Here is a 24273-nt window from a genome sequence, read left to right on the forward strand (position 1 = left end):
TCCTCCAGTCACTATGGTCCTCTCCTGACATCCATGACTTTTCAAATATTCAGAGGGTGGTCTTGAAAGGACATCAGCCTGTTCTGTCAACACGTGTATGCAGCCTGCCTGGTCTAATCCCTGACGTGATCCTCACACACTGGTGGTAGTTCTTCTCTTTCTTGAACATTTTCACTAAGCAGAGAGCTCTGAGATGCCTCGCTGAGAATTCCAGCTGTATTTATGTCTCTGAATTACCCATCCCATTCAGTAATACGCCTTCAATTTACTTTTTCTGCCTTTTGTTACTGATGTAGCAGTTGCAGCTCTTTCCATTGCCCTTGATTGTTCCTCAGAAGTGTCAACTACAGGTGCTGTTGAATGCGACACTGGCAACTCAAGGGCTAGCAGAAACAGTTTTGCAATACACTTTTTCAAAGACAGTCCCATGGCCCTGCAATGAAGTCCATGCATTCACAACAGCTGGCGCTGCATATTTAATACCCTGCATTTATCACTGTGTGCTCAACACACAGTTGGATGCAGCATTTCAGCAGCTGCTGCATTTTCAGCTAGCTCTGAACGCACAGGCCTTTTTCTCTGTCTACAAGAGGTGCATTACGTTTACACAAAATCTGTGTTTCAGGGGAGACAAAACAATTTAAGGAATATTTTGTTTGTTTGAGATACTCATGTCCTTAGTGATTTCCAAATCACACAACAAAGTCATCACAATATAAATTCTAGTATGGGTTGAAAGAGGCCATACAGTTTGATTTCCACCAATACTGCTTGTTTTTGGGGAGCGGTGTGAATGCAGCTATTTACAACTCATGCTTGAATTCTCATGAGGATTAAGTACATTTACGAAGGTACAGGGCATGCAAATTGGAAAGCCTGTGCCTGATACTATCGAGGTGAAAGTTCATTAAAGAACTGAGGAATACTCAAAATTCAGATGTGTGATTGGGTTTTTAATTTCTTTAAATCATAGAGAAGCTGAGTTCTGGGCTTCAGCTGTAGTACCTCACCCCTTTTAGATTTCAATCTGAAACACAGGGACCAGAACACCTCAAACATTTCACTGGTCTACAGAATACAAGAGACATTTTGACAGTTACTCAGAAACTGTGGGAATCCCTCAAGCTGTTGAACACTGTGTTTTTGCTACTTATTTTTCCTTTTTGTAGTCAACTCTGTTATACCATCAAAGATAAAATCCACTTGAATTCATGGGAGTTTCATTGGTGAAATACCTTCATGTAGGGTAGAATGCTTTGTGCAGGGGGGTGGAGTGCACACCATGCCAGACTACTGATTTGAACTTGACTGACTAACTTCCCACTAATTTGATTCACTAGCACTTCGCACACAGTAAACAGTGAAGCAGCATTGCATCACAGTACACAGAGACAGAGACACACAGTGCACAGAAAGCTGCTTTGGCAGAAAAAACTTGCTAGTTGTGTTTGAACACATGGTCTTTGCAAGTCACCTGCTGTGTAACTTTACTCCAAGAGCCAGACAGGCATTAAGATTTGGAATGCTTTCCCCATATGTTATCTTGTGTTTAATCACACTTGGCATATGTCTTGCTGTGCTGCAGCTAAAGATAGACAGTGCATCGCAAATTGGTTTATTTGAACCAATATCTGGACACACTGTATTAGTCAGGTTGTTCATTCAGTCAATTGATTCTTGTTCTTGAAGAATAAAATTAAAGACAGGTGTTCTCACATAGCAGTACTGTGTAACTTCTGATCTGCAGAGAATTGTAGGTGGAGTTAAGGAGCTTTCTGATTTATGTTCTCTGTGGTACTGTTGAAGTCCATGGTTAGGAATAAAACAAGTATTACTGTATCAATTTCTCTTGAATATAAAGATCACTCAAATCAATTACTCTCCAAATGACATTGACGTGGTCATCTGTAGAAATTTTAGAAATAGAAAGAATAGAAATCTTATTCAAAATCATGTAAGAAATAAAAATCCTGTTTTCTTCTGCCTTTGCTAATGAACCTGTTTTTAATTTGGTGCTTGGTGTGCCAGACTGTAAATAAATAAGTAGATCAGCATGCTAGTCTTCAGCACTGGAGCTTCTGTAGAGAATGTGGTTAGTACTAGGAGAGGCAAGTTTTCATTGTGGTCATACCAGAGAATGTCTGAGACCTCTTTCAGCTGAATGCCTGTATGAACAGGTTGACAGAATCTCTTCCTGAAAAGGTTCCAAGCTGAAAGTTAAAACGAGCTCTGGTTGTACCAGCAAAAGCCACCTTCTCCCCCCACCCCCCCTCATTCTTCTGGCTTTCCTGAAAAGAAAAGGAAGGCTAGCTTCAGGAGAATGTGATGTGCCTGGAACACAGTAGGCACAGAACTGTGTTCTACTTTTAAATTCATGTCTACATACACTGCTGCACATTAACTTTATTACGGTCTCTGTCTTCCCAAAACAGCAGAGTTGGACGGATCTCAGTATCCTCTCAATGCCTCTTTAGTTCTCAGCTGGCTTGACTTACTTCACATTCATTTGAAGCTCCAGTTTACAACTACCCTTACAGTTTTTAAATATTTGTTATATTTTCCTCTAAGTTTTGTGATACTTTCTGTATTCTTGCCTTATGAAACTGAGCTGCCGCCTTTCTCTGTGTTAGCTTTAGACAATAGAGGCAACAAACTATGTTTAGAGGAGGGATGTCCCAGCCTCATATTAGCACAAGTGAGGACACAAGTTCTGCTTCCATAGAGCCTACTCTTTAATCCTCTATGGAGAGATACATTCATCCTCCCATGTCCATCCCTTTCCCTGTGACTGCAGAAAGATGTGTAGAACAAAGTGGCATTGTGTTTTAGGTGTAGAAGAAATTGAATTCATGCAGCTCATGTTCAGAGAAGATTTCATCAGTGACAGTTATTTTGGTGGGAACCTGCATGGAATAATAGCTACAGAAGAATTTCACTTTGGTGAAGGCATGCATCGGAAAGCTTTCCGGAGTAAAGTGATGCAAGGCCTTGTACCAGTGTTCAGCCCTGGCCATCCCTGCGTTCTCAAAGTGCACAATGCTATCACGTATGGGACCAAAAGTAAGGATGACCTAGTTCAGAAGAACTACAAACTAGCACTGCAGGTAAGATTCCTCAGTCCTTTGCAAGCAAGAATTGTGGGGAAAAGCTGTCTTGGAAATATTCAAACAGCTGACCTATTAAGTGTTTTGAATAATATTCCATATGGATATCTCTTTGTAATATAGGAATGCTATGTCCAAAATACTGCAAGAGAGTATGCGAAGATATATGCAGCTGAAGCTGAACCTTTGGAAGGCTTTGGAGAAGTACCAGAGTGAGTACCACGCATACACACACATCTACGTGTGCCACACAGTCCTGTGCCTCACTTGCCCACCAATTGCTGGGGATGATTTCTAAAGAAGAAAGAGGAGTCCTGTGAACATTTGGAGTCATGGCTCAGTAAATAATACTGTGTATCCAGGTGGCATGAGAGATTCCCTTTCCTTTAGAAAAAAGATAAGGAGTAAAGACAGTAAGTGGCAGAGATCTAGGAGTAAAAGGCCTGTTGACATTATAAATTTAGAGGAAATTATAGTCATGTTGGTGGAGAATATAATACTATTAATATCATCTAGTAAGAGCAGTAGGGAATAAGTCAGACCTTCCAACTTTCCCTTAAAAATGAAACCTTGAGAGAAATCATGATCACTCTGTAGCTGGTATGAAGTTACTTTTTTGGCAAGTTTTCTACGTAAAAGGAGGCTTGTCATGGAGTCATAGAATGGATTGGGTTGGAAGGGACCTCTAAAGATCATTTATCTCCAATCCCCCTACTGAGGGCAGGGACACCTCCCACTAGATCAATTTGCCCAAAGCCCCATCCAACCTGGCCTTGAATTCTTCTGGGGATGGGGCACCCACAGCCACTCTGGGCAAACTGTGCCAGTGCCTCACCACCCATATATTAAAAAATTTCTTCCTTATATCTAATCTAAATCTACCCTCTTCTAGTTAAGCCAGCAAACCTCAACTCTGATTCTAGATTTTCCCACAGAATGGTCTATGTCATATCTGAAATTTTCCATTTCACAAATATGTGTACAGAATTATCTCTGCCCCTGAAGCTGGGAGATGACGCCTTGCAGATTTGGCAATAGAACTTTTTCAAAGGATTTGCTGTTCTAGTGTCAAACTACTGTGTAGAGTTGAAACTGCAATGGATGGTTGACATTCCATCTGCTTTGTTTCAAGGATAAGACCTACATGCTTGACAGCAGGCTAGATCTGTATCTCCTTTTAGATGATAAAAGGTCTGCTAAGCTGCAGTGATTTATTGAAGAAAAAAAATAGAGTTGTGTTCTCAGCAGTGTCCATAAAAAAATCAAGTCAATTGGCTCGAGGATCCTATCCACAGACAGTTAAATAAAACATTTTAATGCCCTGACTCAAGCTGCAAAAAAACTAAGCCTTTGCTAACCAGATACAGTGTGCAGTTTTCTTATTGCAAATTATTTTCCTGTCTTTACTAAGTAGGATAATTGATATCCATGCTATTCACAGTGGCAGCCATTTTACGCAGAACTGAAAGGGAAGAGGAAGGCTGGACCAACTCCATTTGGATACTTTGTGTGCAGTGTGCATGCTCGGCATTGCTGTTTTATTTTCTTTGCAGCTCTTAGATAAAACTGTCAGTGTGATGTTGCTGGGTTTGTGAGGGAAAAAAGCAGACCAGAGCAAAAAAATGAAGCTGTTACGTAAGCCTTATAAAGATAGTTATAGTCTTAGAACTGTTTCGTAGCGTTTTTCAGTGAGTATTTTTGTAATTATACAATAAAGTTTGAGCAAAAACCTTGTGACTGTAACTGCTTCTACACAAAGGTTTCTCAAAAAAACGTAATTTCAGCAGTACTAAAAATGCAACCTCTGGAAAGGTTCCTTAAAGCAACCTTTTTGGCATTAGAAATAGTATTGGAGATGGCAGTGAAATCTTTAAGTGAAAATATTTGTGCAGGTCAGCCTCTTTTCTGGAAACATATTGTTCCTGGTAAAATTTCTTTTTTAGAGATTTCTCTAGGTGTGGGATATAACCATCTAATTTTAATACGAGAGAGAGAGCATGCACTCTACAAAAACGAAGTCTGGTGTAAATAGCAAGCACACAGAAGGTTAGATCTGGTTGCTTTATTCTAAGTAATTGGCTGGAAGACAGCAGTTAGCAGAGAAAAGAGATGATGTGCGCATACATGTTTTGGTTTGCTTTTTGATTTCAAAATTTCGGGGCTTGATTACTTTCTTCTAGCCTGTCCTTGTCAGAGCAAACTTTTATTTAAAGGAGCACTTTATAAAGGAAATAGAGCAAGGGAAAAGTCATCTGCCTTCTCCAGAGTTGGCTTTAAAGCTACAGCCTTAGCCCATCTATGCACATTTGACTATAGAAGTGAGAAAAGGATAGAGAGAGCACTGCCATATAATGAGCAGCAGGCTGGCAGCTAGACACTTATAAAGAGACAGGAAGGAGAGAGAAAGGGATTCTGTGGTCTTAATACTGCTTATGATACACGCACAGTGGAGTTCTGCTAACACTTCTATTAACCCCTGACCCATTGCTTTTCCTTTAGTCTGGCTTTAAGAAAGCAACCTACTAAAAACCTGTTTCACGTAAAACTGGTCACAGTCATCCCCCCATCTGTTCTGAGATAATGGCAGGAACACGTGTCAGCTAGCTGATAAAGTATGTTCATAAAGTAGTTGATAAAGTGACGAACTCCTGCTGAATGGCTTTCCAAAATTACCTCACAGCAGTATTAAATTCCACTCTAATATACACTGATGACGCTTTTTTGCATACTTCTAAGGTTTTAATTTTGGAGATTTATACTGTAACATTAGAATGTTGCCTAGTAAAAATGCTGAGTTATCCCAGTGTAAGCACAAGCAGAAGTAGTCTATCTGTGAGGTAAGGTACCACACTGCTTCTCCAGATAGCATTAGCTCTGGCAACCAAGAAGTTCATGTTGCCAGTGAAGCAAATACTTCCTTCCAACCTATTGTCTTTCTCACGTTATATTCAGTCTTTCTCTCTGGGAAGACCCTGAAACTCCAAGCAACATTTTATTTGATTTTATTATTTTATTTGATTTATTTGATATTTTGTTATGATGCATCTTTAGATATAAAGGGACCTAGCTTAGATTTCTTTATCTTTCTGGCTAAACTAGGTCTCCTGGTTTGGTTGACTTGGTTGCTGTTCATTTACTCTCTGAGATCACCGGCTAATTTGTCTATTTCTTACTCTTTCCTTGCCAGAGCTCAGCGTGTTTTATTATTTTTCACCCTTTCATTTCAGGATTATTCCTATTTTTCTTGTTCATCGCCCTGCTAATAACATCCCCTATGCAACAGTGGAGGAGGAGCTGATTGGGGAATTTGTGAAATACTCTGTCAGGGATGGCAAGGAAGTCAATTTCCTGAGGAGAGACTCAGAGGCTGGCCAGAAGTGCTGCACCTTCCAGCACTGGGTGTATGAGAAAACCAATGGGAGCTTGCTTGTCACTGACCTGCAAGGTGAGTTGTCTGAGGGGGAACAGTAAAATGGCTGTGCTCATTGTCAGATCCCATAGCTTCAGGGCTTCCAGGGACTTACTTCTGAGCAATGTTATTCTTGGTATTCTGTGGCTTATTGACAATGCTGAAAGTGCTCCTCCTGTATCCTCGTAATGGGCAGTCTCCAGCTGGAGACAGTACCCTGGCCCACAGCTAATAATATGGTTAGGGCATCTTTGCACATAGGTGTGCATACTGTGAATTGGTTTTGCTTAGGAGATTTTAGACTACACTATAGGGTTGCCTTATGCAGGATGTATGCAGAAGCAGTATTCCTGTGTTCATGTGGTTCATCTTGTGTCCTATCTGACAAATCTGCTTTCTGCTACTCAGGGTGTATTTATGGCTTGAGACTGTCAGTTTGGCAACTCTGGATCATGTGTCATGGAGCTGTGTATACATGCCATCACTCTCTCCATGAATAGATGTCCGATACTCTTAAATCCCATGTCTTGTTAATCCCATACATGATATATTGTTTACCCTGCACCCCGGAAGCTCCAGAAGTTTGTGTCTCTCAGCCTTTTGGTTTGGCCTTCTTGGATGGTCTTACCAGGAATTCAGGAGCCTTCCAAGTGCACTAGAGAGCAGTCTGCAGCGTAGGGCTAAACTGTTAATGTATATCTCAACCATTCTGTGATTCCATGATGAAAAAGTTAAGTGCCATAACCTCCAACAGCCCTTGTCATCCTACATTGTGCCTTATTGAAGAAGTAGTGTGCCACTCTGATTCCCTCTCCATCAGCATGTTGCTGTTTGAGCCATTTAGCAGCAAGAAGTTGGGAGCAATGCTCAATCTGAATCTGTTATGCAAACAAGAATGTCTCATAACTGGAATTTTCAGTGAATGTTTATGCTGCCACAGTAAAGATATAGAGCTGTGTGTGGACCCAGAGGCATCACAGCAATACAACTACATAACAGTAACTCTACAAGATTAGTTTCATGAAAACCATCCCTCATGATTAAAAACAAACTGCTATACAAAACTTTTTATAATTCTTCAAATTGCAGTTTAAGCTACTATAGTGCCAGAGGAGGCAGACGAATTATTAAATGGGGACATCAGATGTATTTTCACTGAAATCTTTTTCAGTATAATTTAGGCACTGAGACTTACTCTTTGCAAGTGCCTTTGGCAAAGCAAACAGAGAAGTAATACAAGTGTAGATTTTTCAGACAGTTCAAATAGCATGTGCTCTTTTTATAAAGAATCTCATGCAGGTCAGAGTGAAAAATATGAGAGAGAGAAAGGATATTTACTTTTCTAGCCTCTTTTGAGTGCACTGTATTTATGTGTGTGCGTTACCCTAGGGAACAGAAAGAAATGCACGAGTTCCCTACTGTGGTAGCAGCAGCAAACACATATTGACCTATGCAGTAGTATGACATTTATCTATTCAGCAGAGAAAGGGAATTTTTAACTAGCTTGAATCGTTGTAAGAAAATAGTTTGGAAAAGGGGAAAATAAATCTTACACTCTTAGTGGGAGAGTTGTCCTTCCACATGTCTTCTCAGTAAATCAGAACACTCAATATGAGTCATCTGGTTTATTATCTCACCTCCCAGATGTTAATGAAATGCCTTGTTGGTTAAAGATTTTCAGTTTTTAATAACATCCTACTCGTTCGCTTTTTCTTATATTTAAATACTTATCAACTGCTCCACATTTGGGTCCTGGTTGGGTTTGAAGAAGCAGATTCCTTCCAAAAAAGAATGGTGAAGAAGTACACTCTCCACATACACCAAATGCAGTCCTTATGCTCCTATGGGTGTGACTCCCTCTCCCTGCTCATATGCTGGGCCTGTACCCAACACAATATGCATACGTGTACTTGAAACAGAGAAAGGCAGATGCTGGCTAAAGAAATAGAGAAATACTTCCCGTATTGTTTAACATGAGAAAGCAGGAATCAGCAACATCTAAACGAGGCCCCTGAAATAATTAAAAGGGAGAAGAAAGAACAACAGCCTAGCCTGAGGGAAGGAAAATGACAGAAATGGTATCTGAACCTGTACAATGATTGTTTACAATGATTGTTGCCACAAAAGGACAACGTACCTGCTGCTGCTGAAGAGAAACAACCTTCCTCTATGATCATCCTGTCATTAGAATATTTGGCTGCATTTTTCAGTTGAGATTTGTGAGAGTGTTCTCCTAGGAAAATAGTCTTGAGACCATTGTTTTTCTGTACAGACAAAATGCATACTACAGAACTGTTTTTTGCCTATAAAGAAGTCAACAAAGGGACAGGATGAACAAAAAAAAAAAAAAAAAAAAAGTTTTGGAAATACTGAAGTAGAAAAGGATTTGGGCTTTCTCATCCAAAAAGTAAAAACAAGGTTGACTGACCAGGTTGATTAGCAAAGCAAATACAAAATTCTTACTGATAAACATTGTGGTGCAAGTTTTGCAAAGCACCAAAAACATAAACCTGCCAGTGAATATAGGCAGGTGCATAAGTGAAGACTTTAAATCTTTCTTAAAATGCAGTCATGAAAGTGTATCCCTCCTGCCAGTGACTATCCAGACAGGAAATAAGTTATGCTCTCTTTGTAACTTTGCTATCTGTAAATGACTGTAATGAGTTTGACTTCTAGTGATACAGAGCACAAACATCTTGGTTCTAATTGGGGTACATTAAAATGTTAAAAAAATAGTGACAAATTGTTAAAATGAAAAAAAAAAAAAGAATCAGTAAATAATACTTAAGGCTTCTATATATGGCTTTTTTGAATCTGAAAATATTGCAGAAATTCTACTGTAACACAAACTCTCTGTTGCCTTGATGTCTTGTAGGTGTAGGAATGAAGTTAACTGATGTTGGCATAGCAACACTGGCCAAAGGGTGAGTGAAAAATTGCTTTGCTACAGCACGGTTTTGCTTTATGCATCAAACTCACAGTGTAAATATTTTGTGGGAGGGTCCGTTGGAAATTTATTCTTGCTTTAACTTTGGAAGAAAGCAATATGCATCAGACTCCTTTAAACTCCTCTTTTTGTTCATGTTTACGGGAACCCTTCTATAAGGGAAACACATTTGTTTTGTTTAAAGGGATGGATCTACAGTGTAGATTGGGCTTTGCTTTTGCTTTATGCCTGCGTTAAAATAGGCTTATTCACAGGGCTTCTCAAGAATGAAATCAAGGTCTCAGGTAACTTACAAACAGGCTACTTAGTATGTCAGCTGAAGGAAGGTAGGGCTGAAAAAGCAGGGCCAACACAGGCTCCAGCCTGGGGTACAGTAAAAGACCTGTTGTTGTCTGTGCTGTCCAGAGCTTCTGACCACAGGAAATATTTCTGATTCCAGCATGCTGTTGGAGCCAGAGCTCGAGCTGAGCTTGCACTCTCTAGCACCTGCCCCAGCCAATACAAATACAAGTGCTTATACATACCTAGCCCTACTACTAGATCCTGCTGCCAGTAGCTCAGATGACCCTTTCCCCTTTCTCTGTTCCACTGAAAGAAGAGAGAAAATCTGCCACTGTGGGATCTAGAGGAGTAGCCCTTTTTGCAAGGACTACATGGGGGAACAAAGCTAAAATCCCTTTTGCAGCTAGCAAAAGTGTCAATGCTTTAGAATATGTATTTCCAAAACGAGCTTTTACAGAGGCTCTGTTTTCAACTTAGAACCCTCTGAGTTAGTTTTTCTGCCTGTGGCGAAACAGAAGAGAATATCCTGAGTTGCAAGGGACCCAAAAGGATTGTCGAGTCCATAGTAGGCAGTGGCCATTAACTTTTCTCGAGCTTGTGTTCTTGTCAGATACATGGGTAGAAGGAAGATGTCTATTCAGATTTGTATAGACCGCTTACCTGATATAAAGAGGAAATGTGTTAAGAGATTTTCTGGTATGTCTTGCCCTTCTCTCTCAAAGGCAATAATTCTGATCTATAACAAAAGATCTTTTCGTAATACTTAAGGAGGTCCATTTCCTAGTAGTTTTGTAATAGCTTTGGATCTTTTGGGAAGATTTAAGCATAGGTATAAAGATACAGGCCATTAATGTTCTAACTTTCTTTCACTTCTCTTAAGTTTCTGTTAATTAAAGCTTCTGATTATGTCACAGATAAACAGAGCCACTGACAGAAATAGGCAGTGAAGGCAGCCATCCGAATCAGCTGTCTGCTGGAAAGGGAAAGGGGCAGGGGGCAGCAAAATAGCCATGGTCCTACTGTAGTCCACTTTATCTGTACTATTGCTTGAAATGCTGGCCAGTGGCAGCTCTTTCCTGTACAGAGGGAAGAATCTAGATGCAGCATTTACCACTGTAGGGAAGGATGGTCACCACTGTCTATCCCAGCTCTTGTATTGCAACAAGAGCACCGTGACTGTTCCCCAAGCTTGCTCGCCCCACGGGTTTGCCTGTTTCCCAGATCTGCCTCTTGGGAGAAACAAAGATAAAGAGAATGAAAAGCACACTGGTTAATATTTTTTTATTCAGAGGCTCACCTCTTACCTTAAATATACTATATTGTTTTCCCCGGTAGTATCACATTGCGATGAGATCCAGAGATTTAATGCATACTGTAGTGATGTACTTTGTGTTACCAGTTTGAAGTTATCCTGGAACATGCAGTGATTCAACCCTTTAGTCATTATGGCTACATAATTTTTCACCAGAAAAAGGTACTCCTTCCAGTATGGTTTTCTGTAAGCACATTCTTTCTCCAATGACTATATGTTATTCTTCCCACAACGCACACACACTTGGCTGTGTTGTATTGTCACCATTCTGTTTCCTGGCATCCTACACAGCTTTCTGGGTAAATGCATGTGACAGGTGCTTTAAATTCTTATTCTTCCTTTAGAAACTGATAGAAGAAAACAGATTTGATCACATGTACTCAGTCCTTATACTGAAACGGAACTTGTTTGTATATGCATGGTACAGGAGAAAAGCCCTCACAACGTCTTATATTATTAAAAATTTGACCACAGAATATTCTGGGAAAATTCTTAATGCTTTCAGGCTGGCATCCCTTCAAAACTTACGTGGGTTTACTCTTTTAGCTGAAGGTCCGAAGTTAAATCAGTTGAAATATCTTTTGAAATGAAATTGCATCGTCCGGTTGTAAAACAAAGAAGTCATACAAATTTTATTTGGGCAACACTGTTCTCTGGAATCAGGAGATTTATAGAAGGACTTCAGCTGATGTCATCCAGTTCACTATGGGCAATTACTCATATAAAAACACATATTGGCCTAAGGAAGAGGAAGGTGAAGTGAGAAAACAAATATACAATGCAAGCTGTAGTAAGGATCATCTCAGTCATATACAAGGGAATTCCCTTCATGTATAACCTCTTAAAAATATTGTCACTTAGTTTGACATATAGCTAATGATATTGCTATAAGACAAAAAATAATTTCTGGTTCTGTATCTTTCTTTCATGCTTCTTTCCCAGAAAGGACACCGCTGCATTAATAATCTGCCATTTGATTTTTAATTCAGTGAACCTGAATGGGAAAAACAAGTACAGAGAATTCATCTGTAGTACAGGTTATTGCTACCTTTGGTATTGTACGACCATGCTAGTGAGAGATTTTATATCTTACATGTCGGGGTGAACATACATAGTCATACTTAACCAGAACTTACAGTGCAATTCTGTTCTGTTTTTAACAGTATTGTTAGAGAAGACACAAAGCTGACTTTTAGTTACTATTGCCTATACAAATCCCCAGCAACCACTCCTTGCAGAGGTTATGACCTCACCAATCACAGTTAGGTCCTCCAGTTCTCTAAGCATATACTGATTACATCAAGGCAAAACAAAAATATTCTTGGGAAATGCTTCTGTGATCCTTGGTGAATGTAAACAAAATCGTATTGTTTCTTCTTGGGATGGAAATTAAATACAATTCTAATTTCACTCTAAAATTAAACCCATGATCCAGGGAAAAAAAGAAACTGAAAAAAAATCGCCCCCCTTCCCGCCTCTGTGCTCATAGTGTAATCAAGCTGACAAATAATCTAATGCCATGATACAAACTGTTATTGATGGCTTTGCAAAAACAAATATGGCAACTGTCATGAATTATTCATGGTCATTATTTTTCCCCCAGTGCTTCTTGTAAACCAAGCATAATAAACAGCATATATTAAATTTTCATACCTATATTCAGCATTGCTCATTGCCATTAATTTTTTATTTTTATTTTTTTGGTTCAGACTCATATTCCAGGTCTGAACAAACATTTCAGAATGAGTATTTATGTATCCTTTGTCTTTTATCTTTCTCTTCTTTCATGTGGAGAGATGGTTGTTTTCAACAACTAACATCCTTCAACACAATTATGATCTTTTATCCTTTCTGTGGCTGTTTTATCAGTGAATAGGAAAGCAAAAGAACTGACAAGCAAAATGTAGTTTATCCAGTGCAGTGAAGTAGCCACAATACAGTTTCTGTCAATAAAAGGTGAAGCCTAACTAGAATCAGGAAAGCCTGGAAAGTATTTTTTTTGAAGTAGCCACTGGGGTGCACCAGAGTCAGGAAATGCTCCTTTAGATATGATATTTAGTACATTCGTTGAACATATACAAGAATAGTACAACCTGGTGACTGGCTTTTAAGTGTGGGCAGTGAACCACTTTAGCAGCTGTACAAATTGTCCAGGTATTTATCCAAGAATGGTGAACAAAAAGATGAAGGAAACAGAAACAGAGTGACCCACAGGCATGGTGATTAACAGGAGTGCTGTTTGCCAGAAGTGGATCTGAAAATCTTTCTGATTTCAAGACTGTGACGGGTTTGGCTTGACCCAACATGGCAATGACAGGCACTGGGGAGTTTAAGCCTGGGGACAAATTCAGCACTCACCCTTCACATTTAAGGAGAATTTGGTCTGGGCCGGACCCCAGTTGCCAGCTTTGAGAGCTGGAATTCTGTCTGTGTTTTGCTCACCAGTCATCCAGGCAGTGAATTAAGAGAGAAAGTTGTGTAAAACAGAAGACCTATTTCTCATGGCTTGAAATAGTCAGTGGGCTGGTGTTACTGAATGCAGAACACGTGACAGCAATATGGACCATGCAATTTGGAAGACATTCACTAATGCAGACCTTCTCCCTATTACACATACCAGAAGCTATAGCAGCATGGAATGGTTTGAATTAAGCTCACAAGTCCTGCCAAATTACAACAGGGCTGTGTTCATTATGCCTGTACAGAAAAATGATGCAGTCTGGAAGCATCCAGGGAGGGCTGTGTGGAATCGGTGACTAACAAGCAGCAAACAGCTGAGAGATCTCAGATGCAAAGCTTTGGTCTCACATCTCTAGATTAGTTTCCTATGGCCCACTGTAAGAACTGGAGCTGTGTGCATGTTGCAGAGCCAAGCTAAGCTCAGTCATGCCTCTCAGCTTCCAAAATGGACAAAGAATGTTACCTAGGCCCCATCTGTAGCACCAAGATCAAATGCAAATCTGTTATTCGAAGAGAAGGGAAATGAAGATGACTATTTAGGAGTAAAGCTAGTGAAATGATGTTTTTAATATAAATGTTGTCCCTTGTTCACAAGATATTTATGTTCTTACCTTTTTTACCAAAAATATTGGTAATATTTGTTGAATTCTGAAGCTGAAGTTAGTTAGAGCATTCAGTTGTTCATTTAAAGCGTCTCTTATAGTATTGTATGAGCAAAAGCTAGTGATACTGCTCTTTGTCTAGACATTCCTTCAAAGACATAGAGGAAGTGACAAATACTAAATACAGATGGGAAAGCAATTTGGACAGACCTTTATTTCATGAGAAAAGTGGGATAATTTTGCTCAACTTTTTCATGCCAGGATTATTTCCGCAAATAAATGAACGTTGTCAGAATTTTATAGCTCTTGAGCTTTCTGTGAGGGAGAAAACCCCATGAAGAGATTTCCTTTAGCTGCGGTAAAATGTCCACCAAAGAAAAACAAATGAGAACAAGACAGTGTGTGGTGCAACCACAAATTAAAATAACCATTATCCCCTGCAGCAAAACTTCTTACTGAACTGCTAGCCCTGAAGATTCTTTATCATTAATATTTCTGCCAGCTCAGCAGAAAACACCTACACAACCTGCAGGAGAAATGAAGGCTCTTAATCAGTCTTGCAGCAGAAATGGAGAACTTCAGATACCAGAGTAAGCAGATGCTACCCAAAGGCTGCACAGAGCTCCTTATCTGCTCAGATAGGTAATTGGCAGCTGCATCTGTGTTACACACGCTGCTGCAGCATCCAGCAGTGACACACCATGACTGTGCAAGGTGTTGTAACAACAGCTGCTTGAATTATTTGTTGCCACTGGCACTTACTGGAAAGATCCAATGGTTTGTTGAATATTCATGGTAAATTAATCAGAATATTTCAGTCAAAGTTATTGCCATTTGCTGGCAGTGTATTGCTCTGCTCTGAGTAGCTTCGGAGTCACCATCAATGCTTGATAAGATTCTCTTCCTGAGCACAGCCAGGTTTGTCTGGGAAAATTATGTTCTGCTGATGGCTGTAGTAAAGGAGCTCCAGTATAAGGTCAGAAGTCTGTTACTTCCCCAGAGAAGCAAGAGAACACTTCCTTCTCTTACTGAGCCTCTGGTATAGTCATAGAATGGCTTGGGCTGGAAGGGACCTCAAAGACCAGCTAGGTCCAAGCCCCCTGCCATGGGCAGGGACACCTCCCACTAGATCAGCTTGCTCAAAGCCTCTTCCAGCCTGGCCTTGGGCACTTCCATGGATGGGGCATCAGGCAGCACTTCTGGGCAGATGTGGAGACAGATATCATCCCCCCCTTGTTTTGTAAGGAATTTCATTATATTTTCATCACTGGCACCATTCTTTTTTAGGAGAAAATTTGGCAAAACGTGTTGCAATAAAGATGTTTATCCATCTAAGAGTTTGAATGTCTCAGAGCAATGGTATTTTCTTTAACACTGTGCAATCTGCATGAGAAAATAAGTTCTCTGGAATGCTGTGCAGGGATCATATCGTGTTAATTTCAGTGCTAAATCTTTTTGTTTGTTTTGTGCAGTGATAACTCACAATATACATCTGAGGACTTTGTATGTCCAGTGAACCAAGAGAATAGGGTAGAAGACGAGCTTATTAAGATGACCAGACAAGAAGAGCACCCTAGTGTTTCTTCTCCCTTTTCTGCCTTGTCAGTCTGGCCAAAAATGACTCCTTCAAAAAGCAGGTGCAAGTTTTAAAAAGCTGCCGCAGCCATTGAAATGCTGATACAGCTTAAAAAGCAGGTACCAGAGGGAAAGATAGCAACCAGAAGAGGGAAGTATGTGCTCTGTCTTCTCCCTGGCTTTTCTAGCCTGCTGAAGAAGGGAGAGGTAGCAATGGGAGATAGTTGGTGGCTTGAGAACTGTGAAGGCTGGATGAGGCTGCTTTCTTGAGGAATCCTCCTTACATCCTTCTTCCCCAAGAGGCTTGGCTCCGGGAGATCTTGTAGTCAAATCCTGAGCGAGGGAAGAGCATAGCAGAGAAGTTATTTACACGCTTGGATGAAAACAGCCTCCAGTTCTGACAACACCTCCTGCTGCAACCTTGTCTCTTCCTGGTAGTCAAAAAACACCGTTTATAGAGAATGATGTATGATGGATTTCATTTGTATATTACCAAGGAAAAGTTAGCCAGCAAACAATTATGTTACCAATGAAATAAAATGAAAAAGAATAGCCAGGCTGCAGAGCTAAGCCCTATCAGCCCTTTTCTGTCTTCTGTCACTGCTTATTACCTGGTTTCTTTCACATCTTAATGGCTCACTTTGCATATCTGTGAAAGAGTTAGTGCTTCTCAAAACAGCATGGGTGGAAGAGACTTGCTTAATATTGTCAAGTTGCTTTTGAGTCAACAGTCATACTCTGCCTCCCCTGTGCTGAAAATTAATCTTGAAATCCCATTTGGCTTTGTTTTTTCTTTGTTGCTACAGATACAAAGGTTTTAAAGGCAACTGCTCCATTTCCTTCATTGAGCAGTTCAGAGCCCTCCACCAGTGCAATAAGTACTGTGAGATGCTGGGGCTGAAATCTCTCCGATCCACTCATCAAAAACAGAGGAAACCAACATCCACGAAAAGCAAAACTCTACCAAACTCACCGACTATTAAGAAAACAGTGCCCAAGAAAGCAAGAGAACCTAGAGACTTCATATCTTCGGAGCATTAAGTAGCACTGTCCCATCTTGTGAAAACTTCTGTTGAGGATATGTAATAGTGATAGGCACCAAGGCTCTGATGGGAGGATAATGTTGGTCTTTTACTAATGATGTTATTTTGAAGTCATCCTGATGCTGATGCCAGCAGCAAAAAAAGGAGCTGATTCTATGGCGTAGGTACCTGAGATTTAACAATAGGGCAAGGTTTTGAAGATAATTTAAGCCATCTGCCTGGATTGTCTTACAACCCTTCTATGTATTGGTATCTGTATGCTTTGAGTCGTGGCCTCTGAGTGCACCATGGGTTGCTGGAGAACATCTTCCTTTCCGTGTGTCTGTGCCTGTGAGACTGTGGGTTCAGCTGCAGTGTAAACATCAAAATATTTAAGATGCCACTTAGTAAAAGTTTTGCACAGTATTGTTGTTCAGGCTGCTCTGGAAAAGTTGTTTTCTCTCCCAGATCTTTGCATGTTGTAGTACTGCTATATTCCTATTCTGATAATATTTTTCCCTACTTATATGTCCCTACTTCAATACAAGACAGAGTTATTCTCGATTGGACATTTGTGCCTTCTGTCCTACATAAAGATGGCTAGGATCTTTAAGTTTCTCACAAAGTGATGTCATCATCTTAAAAATGGACAATGTGTGATTCTCCATAGAATTCCTTGCTTCCCAGGAAAACTTCTTTGACTCTACAGTTAACCCTGTGGCACAGTCCTTTTGCACTTGCACCAATCCTATTGTAAGATAGAGGTTTGAAGTCTGCATGTTGCCAAACAGCTAGCATCTGAAATAAGCCATTACATATGGAGAGTATTTCAATACCTTGAAACATTTTCAACTCAAATAATACAAGGGCTTTTATGTGAGAGTTGTTTCTGAAGGAACATGAAAGGTACCTTGAGCCAGCGTGTGACTACTAAGGAGTCACAATATATCCAGACTCAGTACAGCTATCAGAATATATCAGAAATCAGTACAGCTGTATTACAGAGCTAAACCTTATGCAGCTGAACAGGATTTGTGCAGTATCACAGCTAGTGCTGCTGCACTGTGTTCCCAGAACCTAGGGCACTGCTGGGTGTGACACTACAAAAATGGTTTTGGAGGAGTTACCTTGGCTCTAGCATGATTGATGCTGGACCAGGGTTAACAAAGTTAACAAAGGGTTTGTGTTCATTGGGTGTTTACATGTTCTCACTTGTGTTCTTGGCCTTACCTCTCAGCTTTAGCTGTCCCTCAATAAAGGTAATAAAGTCTCCTTCATATGGTACTGATCTAGCTCGGGTCTGAACCCCCACCTTCCTTTTCTACCTTTGAAGCACCTTGCTCCTCAAGCTTAATGTTTTCTGTGCTCCTCTGTCCACCATCTCACTCCCGCTTCTCCTTCATATTTTCTATCGTTGACTTTGCTCCTTCCCTTTCCTTGTCACTGTGCCTGATGTTTATTTTGGATTGGAAGGGGGAAAAAAAGCAACTCCTCATAAATGGCTGTCAGCCCATCTGGGGTGATCTGTGCTTCTGGAATGCAGGATCTGGGGAACTGCAAGCTGAAACGACATTGGTAAGATCCAGAAGGCAGAAGGTGACAATGTCTGCACTGTGTTTGTCTCTAGCCTTGGCACTCTGTAGAACCTGTACCATCAGGACTATTCCTGAACAGAAGAGCTGTTTGTGCAGTCATTCCTGCATCTGGCTAATAATAAAGTATACTCCATGCACACAGGTGTGGGCCATCCCTGGTTTAAACTTCTCATTTTTGCCTAGTGTGTAACCACTTTGAAGCTACTAAACAACAGGCTTTGTATCTAGCTGTGTATTTTTTACTGCCTCAGAAACTCAGTTTTGAAGATGGGACTGAACTGCTGACAAGATCACCCTAGTTAAATTAGGCTACAAAGGAAATTTTTACACATTTTTATACATTCTGGAGTATATATTTTTATTTAAAAAAGTAAATGTTAACATCCTTGAAATACCTAGAAATGTACTGGACAAAACACTAAATAATACTATGTGTAGAAGAGCTCAGGAGATAATGCCCATCTCTTAGTTCCTATGATTTAAATCACAAGAACTTTGACTTTTAAATTACCCTCTCTTCTTCATTTTTTTCCTACAGTCTTTGTTCTCCCTGTAGGCAGTAAGCTTTATACATGTATTCTTCCCTATGCAAGAGTGTTCCTGCACTGGTTAGTCTGAAGACCACAGGATTATTCTCCATTCAGATATCTTTTATTGCTCTATCAGGTACCTGTGCAGAGGGGCAGTGCAGGTTTCCAGAACAGATGAAAACAAAAGGAAAAGGAGACTACAAAGAGCAGTTAGGATATATATAAGGCATAGGGAAACTGCTCTGTGTTTCTCTGTGAAGTCCAGAGGTTGTTATTATCATTTGAGGTGCTGAGAATTCTTTTTACAAAAATCTGGACTAGAACTGAATTTTACTGTACAATATTGTAGTTATTCTGTTAGTTTTCAGCAGTATGCATTGCTAATGACTATTGCACAGCAATAACTCCTGGAAGAAAACAAGGTTTAGAGAATAAAATTAAGTAACTTACTGAGCATATTCTGCTGGGAAAAACTGTAATGAAATTGGTTGCAAATGGAAATGCTGTATAATATATGAAGGATAAATATATCTTCCAACAGCAGTCTACACATCACTTAAATACAGCCATAGGAAGCTTCCTATTCATTATGTGTGCCTGATTACTTAACAATCGAAATTTGGCACATGCTGATGAACCGTGAACATGCTGAATTATGGTTACCACTCTTTGCAAACCAGAAAACAATATCCTGTGAACCTAAATCTTGGATTATTTAATGGAATTTAGGCTCCCTGTTACATTGTTTGTTCCTGGCTTTCATTAATCCCTTTGAAAGTTCCCACAGTTGATTCTTATTCTTCACAAAAGTTTTCAGGAGAACTTCTATGAGGAAATTATGTCCCTTCCCGAAACAGCAGGTTCAGAACATAAAATGATGGACTTGAGCATAGTGCTGAAATTGTATATACAGTTGTGATATGGAAGGGAACAAAGCTGCAAGCATTTGAAACGTGAATAAATGTTGTTTCCAGTTGGGTGTAATAGCTTTTTATCAACATTTTGAAAGGTGTTCTGTTTGAAAAGTGTTACAAGCATCTCAGTCAATTAATGTTTGAAACCTGTATGTTTGAATGGGGTACCAAAATAAGAGCCAGGGTTTGACTACATCAGGTAACTGGCTTCAGTACTCTATTGTCACGGTCAATCCAACAGGCAAATGAAAATCCCAAGCCAGCCTTGTTTTTCAGAGGTAGAGTAATTACAGCTGCATCGACTGCAGTGAAATCCACTTTGCCAACACTGGTGTTACGATCCCTTCAGAATTCTATGATTCTGTGATTCAGATGATTCTTGTGTGCTTTACAGCGCGAATCTGGAAATGCACAGAGTTATGTATTTCCCACGTATTATTGTGGGTTTACTTGTAAAAGGAGTCATCCTGACATGTAGAAAGCTTATTTATTCCACAGCACAGTAGGAGAATGTATTGCTACAGTTCATATACTTTTCTGAATTGATGTCTGATCTACCAGTAGCTATTTAGTGTGATAATGGCGTTTGATAGAATGGACACAAACACCATTGTCACACTCCACAGCTCTCCTAGTAGACTGTTAGTCCATGGAAGAAGTAACATGTACACATGCAGACTTCAGCATGGAGACTTCAAAGATCTGCAAAACACAGAGAAAAGACCGTCAGTATGCATACTTAATGTGGCACATCAGGGTTCTCACCAAGGAAGTGGGAGATAGGATTCAGCATTTTTGTCTCAGCTAGCTGTAGACATCTGAAAGCTAAGTAGCTTTAAATGTGCCTTTATAGGCAAAGGAAACTGACAGGCACTTTTAGAAAGTCATCAGTGCTGCCCTAAGAGACAAATTTATGGAGAGAGGGATGAAGCATTCTCTGCAAGGACTTGCACCTTTCTCTTATTGATGGAGATAACTCAGAATAAGTGCTTGACTTCTATAGATATACGTTAGATCAGAGTCATGATGCTAAAGACTATATTTGTTTTCCATATACTTGTTTTTGATAGTGTTTTAGAACCAGCCTACTTAGACAGCAAGTTGGTCTTCTCTTCCAACTGTTTCATTCAGTGCAAGATCTTCTGTGACGCTTCACATCCAACAGTGAATTAAGCAGTGTAACTAAGGTACATTATTATTGTTTCTTCTTCACGTTTTTTTGTTTGTTGTTGTTTGACAAGACAGAGTACATTTCTGTGTTTAACCTGCAAGTCTAGTAACTTTTCTGCACATCCTCAGTAAGTATTAAAAAAATGAAACTGTAAAATTCATGAGGAGTGGTCTAAGAGCATACAAAAAGTTACTGAGTGTCATCTTCTGCACGGTGATTTCTTAAACCATGGGTATTCAGTTGGATGTTATGATCACATCTGAATACTGCAAAGCAGCAGAGAAAATAGAGAAGGAGCCCAGAGAAGGGAGGACATTAGAATTAGAAACCATTAGGTATCCTGTGCAGATAGAAAGTAGCTTTGTGAAAGTGCAAGCCAGCTAGTGAACATTCATTATTAGCAATAACAAAATAAATTACTAATTGATAACACTAATGAAGCCTACTAACTTCAAGAAAAAGGAGGACTACGGAATGTAAGTCCTATACTCCCCTAGAATTGGATTAAAAAAAAACAACTCAGGGAGAGCAGAGTACATTAAATATTAATTTTCAGTTTTTCAAGAATTTGGTAAGATTTTATATGTGCTTAGTTCAGCAATGGTTTCTTGTGGCTACTGAAGGCTTGAACTTTTTAACTCAGAAAAAATGCTGTATGGACTGGCTGGAAGCACCCTTCTGATGTGTTCATGAGAGGGGAAGGAGTTGTCTTTTTGTGTCGGGACAACAGAACATATTAGTATTATACTTTTAAAACATCCATCTAATTTTTTATGCTTAGTAAATGCATTCACATTTTTATGTATTTGGGAGTATTTTCTGCCAATATATAAGAAAGCTACACCTTCTTATAGTCTTCTGGATCCGATAGCATTTTAGCAATAGAAAACGTTAAGCAAGTTAAATCATTCAATGGGTAGACTTCTCAGATCCTCAAAACTCCTCCCATGGGTTTAGCCTTCTTTTCAGTCTCGTTTTTTTAATGTTTCCTAATTCACTCCCCTGATGATGTGTCATTCTCACACAGTAACAGCCTTAGCACCTGTGCTTTATTCCCAGTCTGCTGTCAGCACTCGCATTGTACGTTACAGCTTAGAAACAAAAGGGAGAGGCATAAATCTCTATCATCAGCTGTTTGTAAAATATGTTTGACAGAACTGAGGCATATCAGCTGAATGTGGTACAGCTATGGAGGGAAATCACAGTTCTGTACTTGTTCAGACCAAGTGGTCATTACTTTAAGTATCAGCTTTAAGGAGAGACATTCCCTAGCTTGAATCAGGGCATGCTGCAGTTTGTGAGAAGCAGAGGTCTGTGTGCCCCAAAATAAGAGCCTGTGTATGGGCGACTGCCACTAGGTCAACTGAAGCATTGGAGGTAGAGGGGAGTAGGACATGGCTCTCTGCAGGAAAAGCTCCCGCACAGAAACCTGATCTCCAGGTGACATACGGATTGAGGGGTACTACAAAAATAGCAGCCCTGGCTTGAGAAAGTGGAATGAAATAGCAGAGAAATGGTAAATAGCAGAGAAATGAACTGCCACTAGCTGCTTACCTTGTCAGATTGTTTTGTGTTTTGAACATGATTATTACAGATGCTCCATCATTCCCACCTTTGTCAAAGAAGCAAGCCTATAAATGCTTGGGCAGGGCCAAAACTTTTCCAATTGCTTTTTATCTTTGACTGACTTTGTGTTTTGAGTCTGCATGTGCTGTGGGGAAATGCATATGCAGAGTGGTTGGACAGATTTGCAGATCCACAGACAGGTCAGGCCACTGTGAAATCACAGCTATGAAGGAGTCACCTCCAAAAGAAGGAAAGGATATGCAGCACATCCTGTGCATCAAAATGGCACTGAGTTTTTTGAATTAATGACGGGACACACAGTCACACCCAGAACACATTATGTCTAGTCAGGATGTGGCTTGCTGAGGTCCAGAGACTATTTTTCATAAATGTGTCTATGCTTTAGCTGGTGATAATTAGAAATTAATGCCAAATAGACACACATACTTTTACATTGTTTTCTAACTCATACCATAACCATATAAGTGGTTTCCCCCTTTCCCCATGCACATTTTACTTGGCATTATATCTGCATCAGAGAAGAAAGGTTACACAAGATCCTACTCTAAGTTCGCTAAGGTAAAGTTGGACAGTCACTGACATACACAGTGCCAAGAGCAGCAGCAGGGAACTGGCAGATGAGCCTTTAGGCTTTCTTGTGAAATGTTTATGTCAGTAGACAGCCAGATAACTACAAGCAGGCAGTTTTATAGTTCCACAACTACATGGAAGCTGCCAGCAATTCAACAGGAGTATTTCCATGGACAAAAGGTAATGAAAGAAAGAAATGGCCACCATCTAAAAGTACTGCAACTCAGAACAACAGATTAGCACAGGGAGAAAGCAAAAAATAATCAGCACAGAAAAAGAAAAACCTACTTTTTGCTTTTCTTCTGCTAGATGTTCATATAAAGAATACTACTAGAATGTTCCAGTTGAGAAGATCATTGTGAAGAACAAAAGAATTTTTAAAGAAGTATCTGAATATGGATCACAAAAATTGTCCTTTTTATATATTCAGACTTGGAAGCATTCCTGTAACCCTGGTGAAGCCTAGGCGTGCTTACTACCAACTTTATTTTTTTCCTAAAGCTACCTAATCTCTTTAATAGAAAGTGCAGGCTGAGATCACCATGTACAAGACATTAAATCCTGTTAAATTACACAAGCCACAGGCATTTGCAGACATCTTGATATGCCAAAGTGTTTATTATTCAAAACTCATTTACACTATTTAATTTTTGTTAGTACATGTTAGCATTTCATTTTCTGTACGTGAAGCAAGCACAGGAAAGCACTTACCATCTCACACGACTAGCAAATGATCCCATGGTGTGTCGTTAGGATGTGTCAGAACTGAGATTCTGTTGTATGACATTTTGATGACTATCACTGTATTCTGATCATTGCAGATCTTGGTTTTCTTTTACGAGTCACAGCAGTGGTCAGCTGTTGAAAGCCTCTGTTTCCAGTGGACACCTTTGCCTTGCCCTTTATGGGATCCTGAGGTTTTAAAGTAAACAATTCATTCTCTTTCCGATAAGACATATTAAAATATTGATCTGGGGGTGGGAGATGGCCCTCACTGCACAGAGCCAGAGTCATCTTCAGTCAAACAGATTGAAGAACAGGGGAAAAAAATCCTTGAAAGCTCCATTTTCTCTCCCTTTAGAGACGACATATGTGGGCAGGGAAAAATGAAAAATACTTTTTTTTTTTTTTTTCAGCTGCTTGTTCTCCTTAACCCCAAGATGCAGTGTTTACTAGGTCTTCATATTAATTAC

At 39.8% G+C, this 24273-nt stretch overlaps 1 protein-coding gene and 1 long non-coding RNA gene across 5 annotated transcripts in view; one reads left to right on the forward strand and one right to left on the reverse strand.

Moving 5' to 3' along the window:
- LOC311426674 (alpha-protein kinase 2-like) overlaps positions 1 to 24273 on the forward strand; it is a 70142-nt gene that overhangs the window by 22383 nt on the left and 23486 nt on the right. Inside the window, exons 8-12 of one of the 4 annotated variants that reach the window (XM_084503201.1) lie at positions 2830 to 3104; positions 3228 to 3316; positions 6332 to 6549; positions 9389 to 9437; positions 20823 to 20939. In XM_084503201.1, coding sequence (XP_084359327.1) covers positions 2830 to 3104; positions 3228 to 3316; positions 6332 to 6549; positions 9389 to 9437; positions 20823 to 20925 — 734 coding nt within the window. In that variant the 3' untranslated portion in view covers positions 20926 to 20939. Of the gene's footprint in view, positions 1 to 2829; positions 3105 to 3227; positions 3317 to 6331; positions 6550 to 9388; positions 9438 to 16497; positions 17278 to 20822; positions 20940 to 24273 lie in introns of those variants that run through there. The other 3 variants (XM_084503200.1, XR_014686965.1, XM_084503202.1) reach the window with 3 other exon arrangements.
- On the reverse strand, positions 18010 to 23933 carry LOC311426678. Its single transcript, XR_014686966.1, has 2 exons — positions 23792 to 23933; positions 18010 to 20454 (listed from the first exon to the last, which is right to left on the reverse strand). It is a non-coding gene; the product is annotated as an uncharacterized lncRNA (long non-coding RNA).

Source organism: Aythya ferina (assembly GCF_964211825.1).
Source record: "Aythya ferina genome assembly, chromosome: Z".
Taxonomy (NCBI): Eukaryota; Metazoa; Chordata; class Aves; order Anseriformes; family Anatidae; genus Aythya; species Aythya ferina.